Source organism: Rhinatrema bivittatum, chromosome 13 (genome assembly GCF_901001135.1).
Source record: "Rhinatrema bivittatum chromosome 13, aRhiBiv1.1, whole genome shotgun sequence".
Lineage (NCBI taxonomy): Eukaryota > Metazoa > Chordata > Amphibia > Gymnophiona > Rhinatrematidae > Rhinatrema > Rhinatrema bivittatum.
The window spans coordinates 47,083,068-47,104,627 of NC_042627.1; the positions used below are offsets into that span (position 1 = coordinate 47,083,068).

Sequence of the window (21,560 nt, forward strand, 5' to 3'; positions counted from 1 at the left end):
TGGTGACTGACATCCCTTTACGAACCATCTCTTTCCAGAAAATAATAAAAAGGAAATAGATACTGTAGATTGGCATATGATATGTTGACTCAGATAGGGAACTGCTTGCATTTAATCCAAATTTAATAGAATATCATGAAAAAGTTCTAATTAACTTTATAAAATGAGGCCCATCATATGTACTCATATTTCTTGAATTTTCCTTCAATATATCATGCAAGAAACTTTGATATGTTTTGTTCCAGATATTGAAATGATACATAAATGTCTTTGCTGTTTATGCTTTTTGGGCTCATTTGTTCTAACTTTTCTTGATCATTTGCAAAAATCTCAAATTTAACTTTATTTTCTTTTCTAGCTGTTTGTAAAATATGTGAATTAGCATTTGAATCAGAGCAAGTTCTCTTGCAGCATATGAAGGACAATCATAAGCCAGGTGAAATGCCATATGTTTGCCAGGTACTTGAACTTAATTTGAATTTTATCCTATTTTTCATATCAAAATTCTAATAAATCATTAAAGTAGAAGTCAAATTAATATATGTTTTTTTTAATTTGTAGGTGTGTGGCTACAGGTCCTCAACATTTTCAGATGTAGAAAACCACTTCAGAACAGCTCATGAAAACACCAAAAATTTGCTTTGTCCATTTTGTCTGAAAGTTATAAAAATTGGAACACCATACATGCAGCATTATATGAGACATCAAGTAAGCACCAAAGATTTGTTTCTATTTAACTACAGGATTAATGACATATCATATTTGTTGCCTTATTTTAAATATTATGGGTTTTGTAATACTAGCAGGATCACTGTAAAGAGTTATATGCATTTTATTTTATAAGTTTTGAATATTACTTATTGCAGTTAGGAGGCTTTGGTGTAATAATTTATAATATGAATTGAGCTGTTTATTTCTCATATTTAAAGGCTATGGCCATGATATAAATTACTGAAAAAAGTATATAGGACTATATCTGTTTGATGATGCTAACTATATCTATTGAGCTATTTATGTGGTTCAGAAATTTTACAAAAGTCCAAAGAAGGAAACGTGAGCATGGATATTAACAAAGACTTCAGATAGTTTGGAATGTTTTCATAACACAGATGTAACTGCCCAAAGAAAATTCTTGGTACCTGACTGCAGAAAGGGTTTATATATATTTTTTGCTAGTAACATTAAATATTAATAAATAAGTAAATCATTAAATAAATATTTTTTAAATTTGTACTTCATAAGTCATTGGGAAATGTAGTTTATGAAATAAAATGAATAGTACTTGAAAACATTATGCAAGCAGCGGAGTCTTTGTAATGTAAATTAAACTTGAAAATGGTGGTTTAGGATTCACCAGATTGCTCACTTAATAGCAGTACACAGGAAAGGGCAGATTTGTTGGTTAAATATCTTGGGTCACTGGAATTTGAGTTTATCCTGGAAGTGATAGTTTGGTTTTGAAAACTAAACATAAGCAGGTATTTTGGAAGTGGCTGAGAGCTCTTGATGATAGGTATAGTTCTTCAAAGCAGCTGCTTGCTTACTGGAGGAAAGATGGGATTCTAGAATGGAAAATGACACACTATGATGAAAGGGTAAGAGAGAACCGGAGGGACCACAAATAAGCCCTTGCTTACTACAAAATAGATATATGGTCTGCATTTGAGTATCTATTCAAGAAAGACTATGGGGTTTTCTTTTTCTTTTTGTTTTTTAGACCTTACTTTTGGTTCAATGTACTTAAGAAGCAATAAAGATTTTCACAATTTTATCAAGGTTTATTCATTTAGAAAAACCTTTTTTTCTCTCAAGATTTTTAGAGCCTTTCTTCCCCACTAGGTAGCCAGTGAAAGAGGAAATATATTGCCCAGGAGGAGGTCACATGACTGAATACTCCCCAGCTTTATGAACTTTGTGATGGGCTGTGAAAAATGTCTGCATTATGAGCTGTTCTGAAAGCACAGGATTTTTAATACTTCTGTTTTGTGGTGCAGTGAATACAATTTAGTTTAAAACTGTTAAATTAGCTCAAATGTGGTAGTCCCGTTTTGTTAAGCTTTCTGTATTTAATGGGTGATAAAATCAGCATGTTTATATGATTACTAAAATCCTATTGCGATAGAGGCCTAATTTTGCAGATACACAATTTCAGCAAAATCATTTAAGTAGGACCATATTGATTAGCTATTCTCTGTCTGCAGGCTGATGATCAACTGTTTTCTGCCAGTTTGTCTCATTCTTTACCTAGCTACAACTGTTTGAAGTTCATCCCAGAATTTAGGTTAGAGCATTAATGAAACTTAGATTATGAACATTAAAGTACTAGTAGTTAAGAAGAAAATGTTCAGTTTTGAGTTTCAGGTTTCCTTCTCTGGGATTGGAGCTGACAACAGTTCAGTTCTGTGGACTGCAAGCAGTCATGTCTTATGTGGGGGATTTTCTTGTGTAACATTCAGATATATCTATAATGAGGTAGATCTTAAAAAAGTACGCGCAACCGGCGCAAACAAAAGTACTCCGGATTTTATAAGATACGCGCGTAGCCGCGCGTATCTTATAAAATCCAGGGTCGGCGCACGCAAGGCTGCGAAAAATCGTCAGCCTGCGCGCGCAGCCTGGCCTCGGAGGGAACGGATTCCCTCCGAGGCCACTCCGAAATCGCCCACGTCCCCCCACCTTCCCCTCCCTTCCTCTATCTAACCCATCCCCCAGCCCTACCTAAATCCCCCCCTACCTTTGTTATGCAAGTTACGCCTGCTTGAGGCAGGAGTAACTTATGCACGCCGGCTTGGCATCCCCCGGCACAGGCCGCAGTGCCGGGGGACTTGGGACCGCCCTCCCGGACACGCCCCTGAACCGCCACCACACCCCCGGACATGCCCTGGTCTGCTGACACGCCCCTCCCGCCCCTTTTACGAAGCCCCGGGACTTATGCGTGTCTTGGGGCTTTGCGTGCGCCGGCGCGCAGGGCTATTAAAATCTATCCCATAATAATTTGAAAGGAAATAATAATGTTCAATGTATAGAAAAAAGAAAAGCATATAGGAAAGTCAACTGTGATTGTAAATACCAAATCCATATAAGGGAATCCCAATAAGCTAATAATCAAGACAATAACAAAGAGCATGGATATGGGCGATTAATACATTTAAATAGAGAGAAAAGCATAAGACGGTATCAGCAACACCTACAGCAAATGATTACTATAAATATGAATTCCAGTTGTTATATTCTCACATAGGAATAGAAGAGGTTGCGTTATTAGACTACAGGACTGCTAGTAGGGTTTGTTCTTAAGAAAAGCTTACCTGCACGCCTTCCCACAGCGGGGCTGCCGCAGATCACCAGACCTCAGCGCTTCTCCGTTCCTCATCGCTGAGCCTCTCTTCCGACCCAAAACCGGCCCCTGAGCCCCAGCCAATCGCGGAGACCACAACGGACAACCAATCAACAACAGATAAGGAGATCTTTAAATTCTAACTCCCCGTGCAGCCCTGTAGGGCAGCTTCTTTCCTTGCAATCACTACCTCCCCTTTGCCCCCCCTCAGACTCCGACGTTCACTCTATCTTTGGTTCAAGGCCTTAAAGAGTTCACTTCCCTTTTAAAATGCACTCCTTCACCATCCCTATCATCAGCAAACACATCAGGTACAAAGAGAAACCTCCCCCGATTCATCTCATCCAACAGAAAAGACTAATCCCGATTATTCTCTCACGAGTCACACAACTACTAGACCTCTCTCTATTCTCTTTGTCTCTCTTCAATGCTCAATCCCTCTCTAAAAAATCCCACATTCTAAATGATTATCTCTGAGGCCAATCCAGATATCTGTGCCATCACAGAAACCTGGTTAAAACCCACGGACTCAGTACTTATAAATCAACTCCCCACTCAAACCTATGATATTTTTTTGATCCCCAGAACTAAGAAAAGAGGAGGCGGACTATTTCTAGCAGCGAAGAAACACCTAAAGATAACTCTTCAACAATCCCACTCAATCTCAAAACTAGAATGTGCATATTTCAGCTCCAAATATGCCTCATCTATGCCCCGCCAGGAAACTTAGAGGCCGACCCATCTCCCTTCATAGAATATATTGCCAAACACATCAACTATGACTCCCCTGCACTAATAATGGGAGACTTTAATTTACATGTAGACTCAAACAAACGCTCCACTAACTGCGAATCTATCCTATCCTCACTTAAGCACATGGGCTTCAAACAGATCATTGACAACCCAACTCACAAAGCAGGCCATACGTTGGATCTGATTTTCGTGAACGAAGGCATCTCTCTCTCATCCCCTCCAACCTGTACGCCCGTACCCTGGTCGGACTACCTAATCATCACAACGGTCCTTAAGACAGCAGACACACTTCCCCCTCCCTTCCCCAAAACCACAATTCACTTCAGGAAACCATGCTCCTCTGAAGTCATAATCAATCACCTTGATAAGGAACTGCCACAGCTCGACCTCTCCGATGTGAACTCAGCCGTCACGTCTTGGCATGCTATCACCAACAAAGTCGCTGACCAAACCTGCCCACTAACCACCAAGGAGCTCCACAAGGCCCAGGACAACAGAAAACCTTGGTTCACACCCGAACTGAAGGCCATCAAATCAGATCTCAGAAACAAAGAACATATCTGTCGCAGAAATCCCTCTACCATGACTCAAGCAATCTACAAATCCACACTCAACAAATACAGGAATACCATCTTTAAAACAAAGAAAGACTTCTTCACAAAAAAAATTCACCATTTCATCTTTGACTCTAAAGCTCTCTTTTCATACGTCTCCGCCCTCACCAAACCCGCCCCTCCATCCATCCCAGATGATCAAGCTCTCTCCAAAGCCAACGAACTTGCCTCCTTCTTTGAGAAAAAAATTATCAATCTCACCAAACAGTTCTCCACCCCCAATCCACCTAACCCCATCTCGCAGACCACAAGATCACATCAGAACTCTAGGCTAGAATCCTTCGAGACTACCTCATCTCTCGAAGTTATGAATATCCTAAAGAAACTCAAACCCTCTTCCCATCCGCTAGACACCATCCCAACAAACCTTCTCATTTCAATACCAAATACCATAGCGAACCCCATCGCAGAAATCATCAACTGTTCACTAACACAAGGTCAAGTTCCCGATTCTCAAACAAGCCATCCTGAAACCTCTTCTAAAAAAACCCAATTTGTCAACAGCTGAACCATCCAACTTCCGTCCCATAGCCAACTTACCCTTCATTGCTAAGATCATTGAAAAAATAGTAAATAAACAACTCACAGACTACTTGGAAGAACACAAGATTCTGACTCCATCACAATATGGATTTCGTAAATCCCGAAACACAGAATCCCTTCTGATATCTCTCATGGACTCCATACTTTTGAGCTCAGAAAAAAGACAACCGCACCTACTCATTCTCCTCGACCTCTCTGCGGCCTTTGATACGGTCAACCACTCAATCCTTCTCGAACAACTAGCTGACATTGGTATTTCAGGCTCTGCCCTAGAATGGTTCCGTTCATTCCTCAGCAACAGATCATTCAAGGTCAAAATCAATAACAAAGAATCACAGCCAATCTGCTCAAACCTGGGAGTCCCACAAGGTTCTTCCCTCTCCCCAACCCTTTTCAACATTTATTTTCTACCTCTCTGCCTCCTCCTTTCTAAGCTGAAAATCAAACATCTCGTATACGCAGATGACGTCAAAATTCTCATCCCGATTAAGAAGTCCCTACAAAATTCTTTAATCTTCTGGGAGAATTGCTTTCATGAAATCAGCTCTCTCCTCACTAAACTCAATTTAGTCATCAACAAAGACAAAACGGAATACCTCATCATCTCCCAGGAAGACAACCCCATGTCTAGAGAGGCAGCCTCACTTATAACTGATCAACCACAAAAAGATTTCAACTCTCCCTCCAACCTCCATTCAACTATCCTGGACAACATCAAAAACTCGTCGTTCGAAAGAGATCTAGGCGTGCTCCTTGACAATCAGCTGAACCTCAAAATATTCGTAAACACGACAAAAGAGTGCTTTTTCAAATTACAAGTTCTGAAAAAGCTAAAACCTCTTCTGCACTCACAAGATTTCCGCCTGGTTCTACAATCAATCATCCTTACCAAAGTCGACTACTGTAACTCTCTGCTACTCGGTCTACCAGCTACCACCATTAAGCCTCTACAGATGTTACAGAACTCTGCGGCCAGGATCCTGTCTAATTCTAATAAGAGAGACCACATCACACCCATCCTCTACAACCTCTACTGGCTTCCGATCAAATACAGAATTATCTACAAAGTACTGACCATGCACAAATCCCTATACAACTTAGCCCCAATGGATCTTACACATCAGCTACGCACCAACAAATCCACAAGACCGATTAGAAAAGCTTACCAAGGCACCCTTTTTGTCCCTCAAGCCAAAACCTCGCTAAGGAATAGGGTACTATCCACTGCAGGTCCTTCCCACTGGAACACACTCCCACCAGACCTCAGACTAGAACCCTGCCAGCATTCCTTCAAGAAAAAACTGAAAACATGGCTATTCAGCCTAGCGTTTCCTTGTTGGCTCAAAGTTTTACCTCACTTGGCAATCCATGATTTGTTCTATATTTTATTAATTCACCCTTAAACCCTCCCCATATTCCACCACCATGGACACACTGTTTCTCTTACCCCCCATCCTTGCGTCCGCCCTCCGACTTCCTCTTCCCTACACTCTTGCCTAAATTCTTCCGAGGCAATCAACTGTTTGACTTTTTAACGTTGATGGCTTTATTCCAAGACATCCGGTTTAGAGGTTTTTCTATTAATACCATGTTACCTAAAGCTTTTATATGTTCTTCATTCTATGTAATGTTTCTCAGGCAATTTTAATTTGTTTTATGTTCTTCGTTCTATGTAATGCTCTTAGGCAAGTTTTTTGTTTCACTGTAAACCGGTTTGATTTGTATCCAATGCAAGAAGATCGGTATATAAAAAACCATAAATAAATAAATAAATATTCTGGTTCCATAAAGATAAACTCTTTGCCCTGAAATTTTGCTATATGTTTAGCTGGAAATTTATGAAGAAAATTGCTGCTATGGCTTTCTTCTCTTAAACTGTATATCTCTGCAATATCAGGGAAAACATATTTTCTGATAAATTAAAGAATTTCTGTTTTAGAAAACACACAGGACCAGGTCTTTGTCCAGATCAATAGCAAACAACACCTACAAGGTTACGCTAGTGTCTGCATGCTCCTGGGAAATTTCTGATAATGCTGAAACATTCAGAGTATCCATGCCAATTGTATAGTTTTGACGTTTTAAAGTAGGAATATAATAAACCCCAAAAATTTGAGGCATGGAGTCAGATGGAATTTTAAGAATGTCCAAAATACATTTCTTCAGCATAGAGTACATGGCAAAATGAACTGTACCTGAGGAAAATTAATAAGCCATAAGTCCTTATATGTGTGGGCATTCTCCAGAGCTTCAACTTTATTGTACTATTTATTTATTTATTTCGTATTTTTTTTTTATATACCGCGGCACGTTGATAACATCACCTTGGTTCACAATAAACAGTAAATCAGCAACAAGCTTTACAGTCAATATGAGAATGAAATCAGGTGTACATAATACATCAAAAAAAATTAAGAACAAAATAAGAACACAATTCAGACACTAATAACATTAAATTAACGATAATCATAATCAATCGATCAGAGAGACACGATAATCATCATCAATCGATCAGCGATACAAGAACAAGTAATTGGCATTTCAGAAAATAGAAAAGATCATTGGGAGTAGGCTTGTTCAAACAGCCAAGTTTTGAGGTTCTGCTTGAATTTCTTATGGCAGGGTTCTGGACGCAGGTCTGTGGGCATTTTGTTCCAGAAGTTGGTTCCCGCAATAGTGATTGAGCGTTCTCTTGTAGCAACGTGTTTGATGTGTTTAAGTGAAGAAGACGCCAGTTTGGCTTGGTGTATTTTTCTTATTGGTCTCTTTGAAGTGCGGAAGATGATTTTATCGGAGAACCATTGCATATCTTTTTTATAAATCGACTTATGAATGAGGGTGAGAACTTTGAATAGAATCCTCGATGCAATAGGAAGCCAGTGAAGGTACATGAGCACTGGAGTAATGTGTTCATGGCGGTGGGTATTAGTGAGTAAGCGAGCAGCAGCGTTTTGAAGCATCTGTAACGGTTGTATGGTGTTTTTAGGGAGACCTAGTAGTATGGCATTGCAGTAATCCAGTTTTGACAATATTGTTGCTTGTAATACTGTTCGGAAGTCATATGGATGTAGGAGCGGTTTGATTCTTTTTAGAGTATGTAGCTTGAAGAAACTGTTTTTGATTGTTGCCGTGATAAATTTCTTTAATGAGAATTGGTTGTCGATGATAACGCCAAGGCTGCGGACTTGCTGTAAATTGAGGGAGTCTGAATTTGTATGTAGAGTAGGGTTAGTGGCGAAGTTATTTTGTGATGTGATGATGATGAGCTCTGTCTTGGTTGTGTTTATTGCTAGGAAGTTTTCCGTAAGTAGATTTTTTATTTCCAGCAGAGCTGTATCCCAGGTTTTTAGAGCATTAGGTAGTGAGTTGTTGATGGGGATGAGGATCTGTACATCATCTGCGTAAATGAAGTGTGGGAGATCCAGTTTCACCAGTAGTTGACAGAGAGGAGATAGGTATATGTTGAAAAGTGTAGACGAAAGCGAGGATCCTTGTGGAACACCTTGAGCTAGTTTTCTGGGTTTCGAAACATGGCCGCCTGTTTTAACACTGTATGTCCTGTCCATCAGAAAAGATTGGAGCCAGCATAGGGCAGTGCCTGTAATGCCAATTTGTGAGAGGCGGGACAGGAGGGTATTGTGGTTGACAGTGTCGAATGCCGAAGAAATATCAAGAAGAGCCAATAAGTAGGAATGACCGGAGTCGAGGGTTTTTAGTATAGAATCAGAGAGTGTTACTAGAAGGGTTTCTGTACTGTGGTTCTTACGGAAGCCATATTGAGATGGGAAGAGAAATAGATTTTCGTCTAGGAAATTTGTGAGTTGCTTGTTGATGACTTTCTCCATGATTTTAGATAAGAATGGGAGGTTCGAGACTGGACGATAGTTGGCCGGTTCAGAGGGATCCAGGTCAGGTTTTTTGAGTGTAGGCTTAATAATAGCGTGCTTGAGTTGCGTTGGAAATACACCAGATGATATGGATTTGTTGATGATGTTAGTAATGGGAGAGGCAATCCTTGTAGGTATGGAGAGTAGCGTTTTTGTTGGCATGATGTCAATCGGGTGCATGGCTGGTTTAATTTTTTTGAGAATCCCTTCAATTTCTGATGCTGTTGTTGTTTCGAAATTTGAGAGAGTGGCTGAGGTGATCATAGTGTTATTGGACAATAGGGATACTGATGGATAGGGAGTAGTGAAGCGAGCCATGATATTCGCAACCTTGTCGTGGAAGTAGGTAGCTATCTTTTCACATTTGTTTTCGTCCTCGTTGTTTGGGTTGCTGTTTATAGGGGGGTAATTATACTTCACATATTGGAAGAGGGCACGCGGATTGAACTGGTATTGATGTATTCTTGCTGTGTAATACTTTTTCTTTGCTTCATCTGTGGTTTTACGATACTGGTAGAGAGTAGCTTTGTATTTTTGTAGTAGCGTTGGGTCTTGGTTTCTACGCCATTTCTTTTCTAGTTTGTGGAGATCAAGTTTCATTATTCTGAGGTCTGCGGTGTACCAGGGTTTTTTTTATCTTTCTTCTCAGGGCAGATCTCTTTCGTTAGTAGAGGGAAGAGTCGATTTGCAATGTTGCTGGTAATTAGATGCCAGGAGGAACAGGCGGAGTTGGCATCAGAGAGGTCTAATTTATTGATATCCTCTGTCAGAGTGTCAATGATGTCTTCAGTCTTGCATTTTTTTCTGAAATTGATGGTTCTTTTCTTAAGTAGTGGAAAGTGGGGGTTGGAGTTGAATGTGCAGCGTGTGTCAACTCGGTAGTGGTCTGACCAAGGTATGGGGGTGCATTGGGGGTGGTCAGTGCGTAAGAGCGAATTCGTAAAAATAATATCTAGGGTGTGTCCTGCCTTGTGTGTGGGGTCCGAGACCATTTGTTTAAATCCAAGGGCATTTAGAGTAGAAAGTGTGGCTTCACATGCTGGGGTAAGTGGGGAGCGGTCAAAGTGGAGGTTTAGGTCTCCTAGGATGATAGCAGGTATGTTGATGTCAATATGTTTGGTAATGTATTCAGTCAGAGGCGAAGGGTTTTTTTCTAATATGCCGGGGGGGGGGGGGGGCATAGATTAGACAAATTTGTAGGTCTTTTGATTTAAAGAGACCAATCTCAATCTTGTGAAGCTGTGATGTGGATTGGAGTGTTAAATTGAATTTCTTTTTAGCTGCCAGTAGAAGTCCGCCTCCTTTCTTTTTAGGTCTCGGAATAGTGAAAATATTGTATAAATCTGTAGGTAGTTGATTTATTATGGAGACATCTGTGTTTTTTAGCCAAGTCTCTGTGATTGCACATATGTCGGGTGACTCATCAGAAAGTATATCACCTAGTAGTGTGGCCTTTTTTAGTAGGGATTGTGTATTCAGAAGTAGGATTGAGAACGTCATTAATCCTATGATTTCAGTGATGGGAGAAGTCATAATTGGAATGAGCGAATTGTAGTAAGAGGTGTTAAGGTTAGTTCTCATCATTTTGGAGGAGAAGTTTGAGTATTTGAGAATTGGAATGTGGAAGGTGTTCATGGTGATAAATGTTGGTCTAGTTATGATCAGATGCTATAGAAAGCGAAATCAGGAGGAGGAGTCAAGCAAGCGGAGGAGACAAGCAAGAGGAGTCAAGCAAGCGGGGGAGGTCAAGCTGTTTGGAGGCTGAGTGCTGGGCGAATGGAGTCCGAGTCTGTTTGGAGGCTGAGTGCTGGGCGAATGGAGTCCGAGTCTGTTTGGAGGCTGAGTGCTGGGCGAATGGAGTCCGAGTCTGTTTGGAGGTTGAGTGCTGGGCGAATTACTATGAAATACTATGAAATACCATGTTATCCCAGGACAAGCAGGATGCTAGTCCTCACATATAGGGTGACATCGGTAATGGAGCCCTATGTACGGAAAAACTTCTTTAAAAGTTTCCATGAAACTTTTGAATGGCACCGGAGTGCCTACTGAGCATGCCCAGCATGCCATGATATTCCCTGCCACAGGGGTCTCCCTTCAGTCTTCTTTTTTCCGCGAAGCCGTTAGCATCGCGGGTTTAATTGGAGTCCTGAGGTGATTTTCACCTATTTCAAATTTTCGGAAAAAATTACTTCCACCGCAGGGGTTTCCCACAGTATCACCAGCGGTAACTTTTTCCGTTGTCGGTTTCCGGCTGGGATCGATATTTTTTGGGTTTCGCCGTCGACGGCTGTCCGGCGCCATGGCCTCTGGCTTTAAAAAATGCCCAAATTGTGTGAGGACAATGTCGATCACCGACCCTCACTTTGAATGTGTTCTTTGCTTAGGCAAAGATCACAATATCCAAACATGTAAATCATGTGCGGAAATGACTACTAAAGGTCGTCGTCTTCGGGCCGAAAAGATGGAGCAGTTATTCAATATTCAATTGCTTCCAAGGCCTTCGACCTCAGTGCAATTTTCTCCATCCGCTTCAGTCCGTCAACTAATGCTGAAGCAGAAACGTCCGGAGGCGGGAGATGCCTCAACGCCATCCCCTTCGGTTTCATCAAAAGCATTGACCTCGGGGAGCGAAAAGCAAAAAGAAAAACACCGCCACCGGCATCGAAGACACCAGGTAACGATGACCGAGGATCCATCGTCAGGCACGGCCTCGCCTCAAAGAAACCCCGGACGGGGACTGAGGCTCCGAGGCCTAGTGATCCAGGGCGATACCCACCGATACCGGTGCCGGGCTCCGTACCTCCTCAGGGCTCTGAGGAGGTACCGGCATCGCCAACACCGCCTCCCTCCATAGCTGCTCTGTTATCACCAGCTGTGAGATTGGAACTTGACTCTTTTATTCGTCAAGCGGTGCAACAGGCTCTGCGCGATGCGATTCCGCCTCAGCCATCGACACCTCCATCGATGCCGATTCCATCACTGAGGGATCCAGCACCATCGATGCCGCAGACACCGACGAGGCCACGGGAACCGGTCCCGATGCCTACTCCGGTACCCTCACCGGTGCCACAGGTACCTCCACCGATACCTTCACCGGTGCCACCAGTACCTACACCGGTGCCCACACCGATACCACTGATGCCAGCACCGGTGCCCAAAGAAGATGTCTCCATGCTACATCCAGTTTTTACTAAACTGGACACACTCCTGGACATCCTCACTAATAAATTTCCAGAGGAACCAATTCCAGGCCCATCTGGAGTGCCAAGACCCCCAAGGCCTCGTTCTCCTGTCTTACCACCACAACCTAAGGAGCCAGTCACTCACCACACGCCACATGAGATGCCTGTGTACACCAGTTCTGATTATTCTTCGGATGAAGAAATATTTTCAGAGCCTTCTCCACCTGATGACCACAGGAAGTCGCCTCCTGAGGACCTCTCCTTCACAAATTTTGTTAAAGAGATGGCTGAAACCATCCCCTTTCCCATTCAAACAGAGGTGGATGCACGTCAAAAGACCTTGGAGGTCCTCCAGTTTGTGGACCCTCCCAAGGAAATGCTGGCAGTCCCTGTCCATGAAGTTTTCCAGGAGCTGCAATATAGGATTTGGGAGCATCCAGGATCGGTGTCAGCAGTAAACAAAAGAGCAGAGGCAACGTACCTAGTACAACCTATCCCAGGGTTCCAGAAAACACAGTTGCCTCACCAATCAGTGGTCGTCGAATCTGCCCAGAAGAAGGCGAAAAGACAAAAGTCCCACTCCTCTGTACCACCTGGGAAAGAGAGTAAGTTTCTGGACAACCTGGGAAGAAAAATTTATCAAGGTTCAATGCTGGTCTCAAAGATATCATCTTATCAACTATATATGAACCGGTACCAAAGGAACCTTTGGAAGCAGGTTCAAGAACTCTCTCTCTCTCTCTCTCTTCCTGAACAATATCAGGAATCCTTACAGGATATTTATTTATTTATTTATGTTTAATTTTTATATACCGAAGTTCTAGTAGGGACTACAAATCACTCCGGTTTACATAAAACGAAGAACTGCTCAACAGATAGCGGAGCTTTACATGGAACCGTATAACATATGGAACAGTATAACTGGTTGACAATTTAACATAGTGCTAAATAAAGTGATAATATTTTAACTGGTAATAAATAAAGAAATATAATATTTTATATAAGAAGTATAACTATTTAACGTAGCAATAAATATAAATATAAGCAATGCCTAATATATATATGAAATAAAGTGAATTTTTGAGCTCAAAGATAATTGTCCAGTTATCATTCATTGTCCAGGATATCATTGATATTGACAATATTGTTATTGACATTGATATTGTTATTGATATTGATATTGACAATGATATCATTGTCCAGGATATCATTCATAAAGGCCTTGAATCAGGTAAACATGAGGTCCGAGCCACCTATGACTGTTTCGAGACTGCTGCACGACTATCAGCATCTGGTATTGCTGCAAGAAGGTGGGCATGGCTCAAGGCCTCTGATTTACGCCCAGAGGTCCAAGAACATTTAGAAGATCTGCCTTGCTTGGGGGATAACCTTTTTGGAGAGAAGATAAAAGAAGCTGTGGCAACCCTGAAGGACCACACTGAAACATTAAAACACAAGAGTCTCAGCCTTCTACAAGGAAGTTTCCAAGGCGTGACACTCGACGGCCTTATTATCGCCCACGTCGATATTACCCCCCAGCAAGTAGGCCCAGAACTGGCCGGCCATCTCAACGCCAGCAGCCTAGACAAAGGCCTGCAAGAGCTCAACCACCTCCACAAACTGCCACTACATCTGGTTTTTGAAAAGCCCCAGAGAGCAGCAGCCAGATCAACCCATTCCCAAATACACCAGTGGGAGGTCGAATAAAATACTTCCACAGCAATTGGACCTCCATCACCACCGACCAGTGGCTGTTATCCATCACAGCCCACGGTTACAAACTGGATTTTCTTACTGTCCCAAAAGAAAACCCACCACTTCCATCTTGGACAGTAAATCAACATTCCATAATTCTTCAAACAGAATTATCCACCCTTCTGAGAGCCAGGGCCATAGAACCAGTTCCTGGACCTCAAAAGGGCAGAGGATTCTACTCCAGATATTTCCTCATTCCAAAGAAAACAGGAGGCTTTCGTCCCATTCTAGACCTCAGACAACTCAACAAATTTCTCAAAAAAGAAAAATTCAGGATGGTGTCCCTAGGCACCATTCTACCTCTTCTTCAAAGGGGAGATTGGCTCTGCTCTCTGGATCTTCAAGATGCATACGCTCACATCCCCATCTTTCCTCCTCATCGCCAATACCTGCGTTTTCGGGTACTGGATCAGCACTTTCAATACAGAGTGCTGCCATTCGGCCTTGCATCAGCACCACGAGTATTCACAAAGTGCATGGCTGCAGCAGTGGCACACCTCCACAAGCAAAGAGTGCACGTGTTCCCTTATCTGGACGATTGGCTCATCAAAAGTCAATCAAAAGAAGGAGCTCTCACTTCTCTAAAGCTCACCATCCAAGTGCTTCACTCCTTGGGATTTCTCATCAACTACGAGAAATCCCATCTGTCACCAACTCATCTTATACAGTTCATAGGTGCAGAACTGAACACTGCGATAGCAACAGCTTTTCTTCCAAGAGACCGTGCTCAAACACTTGTCCTCTTGACTCACAATCTTCTAAACCAATTCCAGGTAACAGCTCACCAGTGCCTAATTCTTCTAGGGCACATGGCTTCCACAGTTCATGTAACTCCCATGGCCAGATTGACCATGCGACTACTGCAATGGACACTCAAAGCACAGTGGATACAAGCCACTCAACCAATGTCCACGCCCATTCATATCACACTAGACCTCAAAGCAGCACTCATCTGGTGGACATCAATGAACAACCTGCTCAAAGGCCTACCTTTCCAGCAACCAATTCCACAAGTGACTTTGACTACAGATGCATCCACCTTAGGGTGGGGAGCACACATTGGTCATCTGAAGACACAGGGCAAGTGGACACAGCTCGAAGCCTCTTTTCAAATAAACTTCCTGGAGCTTCGAGCTATACGCTATGCGCTACATGCATTCAAGGACTGCCTTTCACACAAGACTGTTCTGATCCAAACGGACAACACAGTAGCCATGTGGTACATCAACAAACAAGGGGGGACAGGTTCCTACCTCCTTTATCAAGAAGCAGCACAGATTTGGGACTGGGCCCTGACACACTCAATTCTTCTACGGGCCACTTATCTAGCAGGCATCCACAACATAGTAGCAGATCACCTCAGTCGTCAGTTCCAACTGCACGAATGGTCCTTGGATCCAGCAATGGCATCCAAGATCTTCCAACGCTAGGGTCAACCGATAATAGATCTCTTTGCATCCCAGCTCAACTACAAAGTGAACAATTACTGCTCTCTCCTCTGGCAGCAGAACAACCTACCAAAGGACGCATTTGCTCGCCATTGGGATTCAGGCCTGTTATACGCGTATCCACCGATACCACTCATAATCAAAACACTAGTGAAACTACAACAGGACAAGGGGACTATGATACTCATAGCCCCATATTGGCCTCGACAAGTATGGTTCCCCACACTGCTAGATCTCTCAGTCAGGGATCCAATTCGCCTGGGAGTAGCTCCCAATCTCATAACTCAGGAACAGGGTCAGTTGCACCATCCCAACCTTCAATCCCTGTCCTTGACAGCATGGATGTTGAAAGCTTGATCTTACAACATCTCAACCTTCCATCCTCTATATCTCAAGTACTTATAGCTGCACGTAAACCTTCCACTAGAAAGAATTATGCCTATAAATGGAAACTGTTTACTTTGTGGTGCACTCAGAAGGATTTAGATCCTTTCACTTGCCCCACTACCTCGTTACTAGATTACCTTTACCATCTCTCAGACTCTGGTCTTAAGACATCGTCGGTAAGGGTACACTTAAGTGCAATCTCAGCTTACCATAACAAGCTGGGCGATACATCTATCTCCACACAGCCTCTCGTCAGTAAATTCATGAGAGGCCTAACTCACATTAAACCTCCAGTTCATTCCCCAAGCATACAATGGGACCTGAACGTAGTATTAACTAGACTTATGCGTTCTCCTTTTGAACCCATAAATACCTGTGACCTTAAATACCTTACTTGGAAAACGGTATTTCTCATAGCCATTACATCAGCTAGAAGGGTCAGCGAGCTACAAGCGCTAGTCACATACGAACCTTTTACAAAGTTCCTACATGACAGAGTAATCCTCCGTACACATCCAAAATTCCTTCCTAAGGTTGTTACGGAATTTCACTTGAACCAATCCATAGTTTTACCGACATTCTTTCCTAGGCCTCATTCCCATCAGGGTGAAAGAGCCTTACACACTTTGGACTGTAAGCGTGTGTTATCCTTCTATTTAAACTGCACAACAGCCCAAAGGAAATCCAGTCAGCTGTTTGTATCCTATGATCCAAACAAACCAGGTAAAGCAGTGGGTAAGCATACTCTGTCAAACTGGTTAGCAGATTGCATACAATTTTGTTATGAAAAAGCAGGCCTTACTCTTCAAGGGCGAGTAAAAGCACACTCAGTCAGAGCGATGTCAACCTCAGTAGCACACCTTCGCTCTGTACCTATTCTGGAAATTTGTAAAGCAGCAACATGGAGTTCTCTTCACACTTTTACAGCTCACTACTGTTTAGACAAGGAAGGAAGACAAGATTCAGCATATGGACAATCTGTCTTAAAGAACTTGTTTCCAGTGTAATCCCAACTCCTTCTACATCCAACCTGCTGTGATCTTCGGCTGATTCATTTTCATCAACAATACTCACTGTTGCTTCACTACAAAATGACTCAGCCTCTAGCTTGCTAATCACCCATATGTGAGGGCTAGCAACCTGCTTGTCCTGGGATAAAGCAAAATTGCTTACCTTGTAATAGGTGTTATCCCAGGACAGCAGGATGTAGTCCTCACGAAACCCACCCGCCACCCCGCGGAGTTGGGTCCGATACATTTTATTATTTTATTTTTGGCTAACGCTTATTGCTACAAAACAAGACTGAAGGGAGACCCCTGTGGCAGGGAATATCATGGCATGCTGGGCATGCTCAGTAGGCACTCCGGTGCCATTCAAAAGTTTCATGGAAACTTTTAAAGAAGTTTTTCCGTACATAGGGCTCCATTACCAATGTCACCCTATATGTGAGGACTACATCCTGCTGTCCTGGGATAACACCTATTACAAGGTAAGCAATTTTGCTAAATATGAAATACTATGAAATATCTAATCAAAACAGTATTCAGTGTGTGCAAGACAAAACTTTTATCTTGATAAACAGTTAAGTTAGAATAGTGATCCTCTAATGCAGTGGTTCTCAACCAGTGTGTTGCCAAGAACACGCAGGTGTGTCACCACACTTCCCGGTCCCCCGCTGACCTAGCTGCTCCCCGGTCCTCCTCCGCCCGGGCTTACAATGCTGTCAGCCTGGGCGGAACGCGGCAGGACAGCTGGAGTCAGCGGCACCGGCATGCTCTCTTCTTCCGCCCCCCCCCCCCCCCCCCCGTGGCCCGGAAGAGGGAACTGGTGAGCATCGGGTGCGTGCGCGGGAAGAAGACACCATGCTAGTGTGGTCAGAATCGGCCCAAAGAACAGAAGAGAGGCGCGGTCTGAAGAATGTGCACCGCGGCTCAGAGGAAAATGAAGACGAGCGTCAACCCCCGCGGCCGATGGGACTCCTCCTCCGCGAGGGCTGAAAATGAAGGAGGTTAGGGTTGGGAGGAGGCTGCTGCTGCTGCTAGTTCCGGGGGGGAGGAAAGAGTGAATGAGCAAGCAAGCGTGTGTGTTTGAGATCCTGTGTGTGTGAGTGAGATAGCATGTTTCTGAATGATTGAGAGCCTGTATATGTAAAAGAGAGTATATCTGTGATTGAGAGCCTGCCTGTGAGAGAGAGAGCATGAATGTAAATTTACCATTGGGAACCTGTATGTGTAAGTTTGTGATTGATAACCTGTTTGTGTGAAAGAGTATGTGTGTATGATTGAGATCCTTTGAGTGTGAGAGAGATCATGTGTATGTATGATTAAGAGCCTGTGTGTATAAGTAAGAGAGAGCATGTGTGTCTGTGTGTGATTGAGAGCTGGTTTAGGTGAGAGAGCATTTCAGTATGTGATTGAGAGCCTGTGTGTAAATTAGAGAAAGAGAGAGAGCATGTTTGTAAGCAGGTGAATGAGAGTCTGTGTGTGAGAAGAAGACAGCATGTATGTGTGTGATTGAAAGCCTGTGTGTGTAAGCCTGAAAAGATAGCATGTGTGTAAATGTGTAATTAAGAGCCTATATAAGTGAGAGAAAAAGCATGTGTATATGTGAGTGACTGAGAGCATGTGTGTATAGGTGTGTAATTGAGAGCCAGTGTGAGAGAGAGTGCTGGTATGTGACTGAGAGAGAGGAGAAAGTTCCAAGCAAACCACCCCTCTTCCTGCTAATTCAAAACAATCTCAGGACACCTGGATATCAAACGTTTCCAGGTATGCAGAGCAAAAAAATGTTTGTATCCTTATTTTTTATTACTGGGTCTTTGTGTCTGCTATTTTAAAATATTTTATTGGTATCTAGAAATTTTTTATATGAGTTTTTAATTATTGGATATTCCACTCATCTGTTTCGAAATAATCTATTCTTTTTGTTAGTATGATTTTACTGCTACTGAATTTATATTGATTTGTTTTAAAAAGATGGGTGATGTTTCTTTTTTCTTTTATTACACTGCATACAGAGACTCTGGCTTGCTGCAGTTTCCAGTTCAGTTTTTTCTGCATGCTTCTTGTTATGCGTTTTGGTCTCTTTATTCTTTCTTAGGTGAGGGTCAGCACATGTGATTCAGGTGAGGTTTTCTGCTGGCATGTAGTTTTCCTAATAGGAGATGTATTGGTGTCTTAAGGCCTGGTGTAATATTTCAGTGTTGCCTTTTCTTAGGTAAGGTGGTTACTGTTTAAGTGCTGGAAATTGGTGCTGTTTTGGTGTGGGATGTTTACTATTTATGCAATTTCTGTTCAGACAGAATATGTATCTTTTCCTTGTATCATTTTGTTCTCACAGGACAAGCAGGATGGTAGTCCTCACATATGGGCGACATCATCAGGATGGAGCCCAATTACGGAAAACTTCTGTCAAAGTTTCCAGAACTTTGACTGGCCCCTACTGGGCATGCCCAGCATGGCACTAACCCTGCAGCCAGCAGGGGGTCCCCCTTCAGTCTTATTATTTCCACGCAGCAGTAGCCTCGCGGTTTAGGAGCTCTGACCAAATTCCTGACAGGAATTTTCCTCACGGACTTATTTAAAATTATTTTGCCCCACAGGGGTCCCTCCTCTACCTTTTCTCAGGCCGCGGTACTCCGGTAAGTTTTTCACCGTTTTTCGTCGATTACCGTCAAGTTTGGCCCACGCGGCCTACTGGCCGTCGACCGATTTTTTCTATGGCCATGGAGTCGGGTTTTCGTCGGTGCCCGGACTGTACTTGCACCATGTCTATCACAGACCCTCATAGTCTGTGTAATGTGTTTAGGCCGTGAGCATGATGTCCTGACTTGCACTAAATGTGCCCTCATGACACCAAAAGGTCGCAAAGCCAGAATGGAGAAGATGGGACTCCTTTTCCATGCTCACACCCCGATGCCGTCCATCGCATCAATGTCATCGGAACCGGCACCGTCGAAGTCGCACCACCATCGACAACCGTCCGATGACCGCCCGCCATTGACGTGTTCACGGCCATCGACTCCCGTTTCTCCCCCTCAAGATCGAGGGGATCAAAGGGAGAAACATCGCCATCGGCATCGTAAGTGTCGGACCGTCGAGGGAGCGAAATCGACTGAGCCACCATCGAAGAAGCCCCGTCCAGGAATGGCACCGACCACTCCTGCGACCGGGACATCGAGGCCACCCTCACCCGATCGGGGTTTGGGAGTCGCGATTCCGCCTGTAAAGGTGGTCCCTCCGACTGTGCCTCAGCCTCCCTCTTCCGTCACGGAGCCGGAGCTGATTGCCCCAGGTCTCCAGGAAGAACTGGACCGGCTGGTCCAGGAGGCCATCGACAAGGCGATGCAACGACTCCAGGTCCCTCCGGCACAGACACTGGCACCGAGAGTGGAACTGGTCACCGACCCGATTCCAGCAGCGCTGGCACCACTACTATCCCGGATGGAGGCGCTCATGACTGCCCTTCCACCGGTAATTCCCGGGTCTCCGATGGCCCTGGTGCGCTCCCCGATGACAGCTTCATCGGGTGGAGAAACACCGTTTCGCATCTCTCCTTTGGGGGTATTGCCTCAGCCATCGATGCCATGTCGTCCCTCGCCACCGATTCATTCATCGGGAGCGATATGCACATCGGCGCCATCGATGCCTTCGATGCCGGCACCGATGCCCCCCAGGGCATCCACGGTGCCCCTGGTGATTCCTTCGATTTTCTCGGAGCCTTAGCCGGGCCCTTCGGGTATCCAATCCCCTTCTCGTCCTACAGGTCAGCCTACTGATCCTTATGACACCTGGGGTGATACTTCCACAGACACCGATGACTTACCTTCACCTCCCTCTCTTACTGAAAGTAGAAAGTGTTTTCCTCCAGAGGACCTCTCTTTCATTAATTTTGTGAAGGAAATGTCAGAATTGGTCCCTTTCCAGCTTCAGACGGAGCAAGATGATAGGCACCAGATAATGGAGCTTCTCCAATTCCTGGATGCCCCAAAAGTGATCACTTCTATTCCCATTCATCAAGTTCTTCTTGACCTCCTCAAAAAGAACTGGGAAAACCCTGGATCCATTGCCCTAGTACACAGAAAGGCTGACACTACTTATCTGGTACAGTCAACCCCTGGCTTTCAAAAATCTCAGCTTGACCACCACTCAGTTGTGGTGGAATCTGCTCAAAAGAAAGCAAAAAGGACGAAACCACACTCCTCTACCCCTTCTGTCAGGGAACATAGTTCCTCGACAATATTGGTCGTCGAGTGTTCCAAGGGGCCATGCTTATCTCCAGGATTGCTTCTTACCAGCTGTACATGACCCAATACAACAGGCTCATTTTCAAGCAAATACAGGACTTCTCTGAAACCCTACCTGACCAATTTCAAGAACATCTTGAGGCAGGAAAGCATGAGATAAGAACAACTTACGATATCTTCGACACCTCCACTAGAGTGTCTGCAACTGCCATGTCGGCAAGACGCTGGGCCTGGCTCAAGTCTTCTGACCTTCGCCCAGAAGTACAAGACAGGCTCTCTGACCTGCCCTGTATAGGAGATAATTTGTTTGGTGAACAGATTCAGCAAATAGTGGCTGAATTAAAGGACTATCATGAGACCCTCAAACAGCTCTCATCGATACTTTCTGACTTCCCTTCTAGACAGCCCT

The 21,560-nt window shown here is 43.7% G+C and overlaps 1 protein-coding gene across 4 annotated transcripts in view; it reads left to right on the plus strand.

Moving 5' to 3' along the window:
* The window catches only part of ZNF280D (zinc finger protein 280D), a 570,468-nt gene that overhangs the window by 301,736 nt on the left and 247,172 nt on the right, over positions 1 to 21,560 (plus strand). For all 4 annotated transcript variants that reach the window (XR_003852490.1, XM_029575754.1, XM_029575752.1 and 1 more), the window contains 2 exons: positions 359 to 459; positions 562 to 708. Coding sequence is in view for 3 of the 4 variants with exons in the window: in XM_029575754.1 (XP_029431614.1) it covers positions 359 to 459; positions 562 to 708 (248 nt within the window). In the remaining variant the exon portion in view is untranslated. The remainder of the gene's footprint in view (positions 1 to 358; positions 460 to 561; positions 709 to 21,560) is intronic.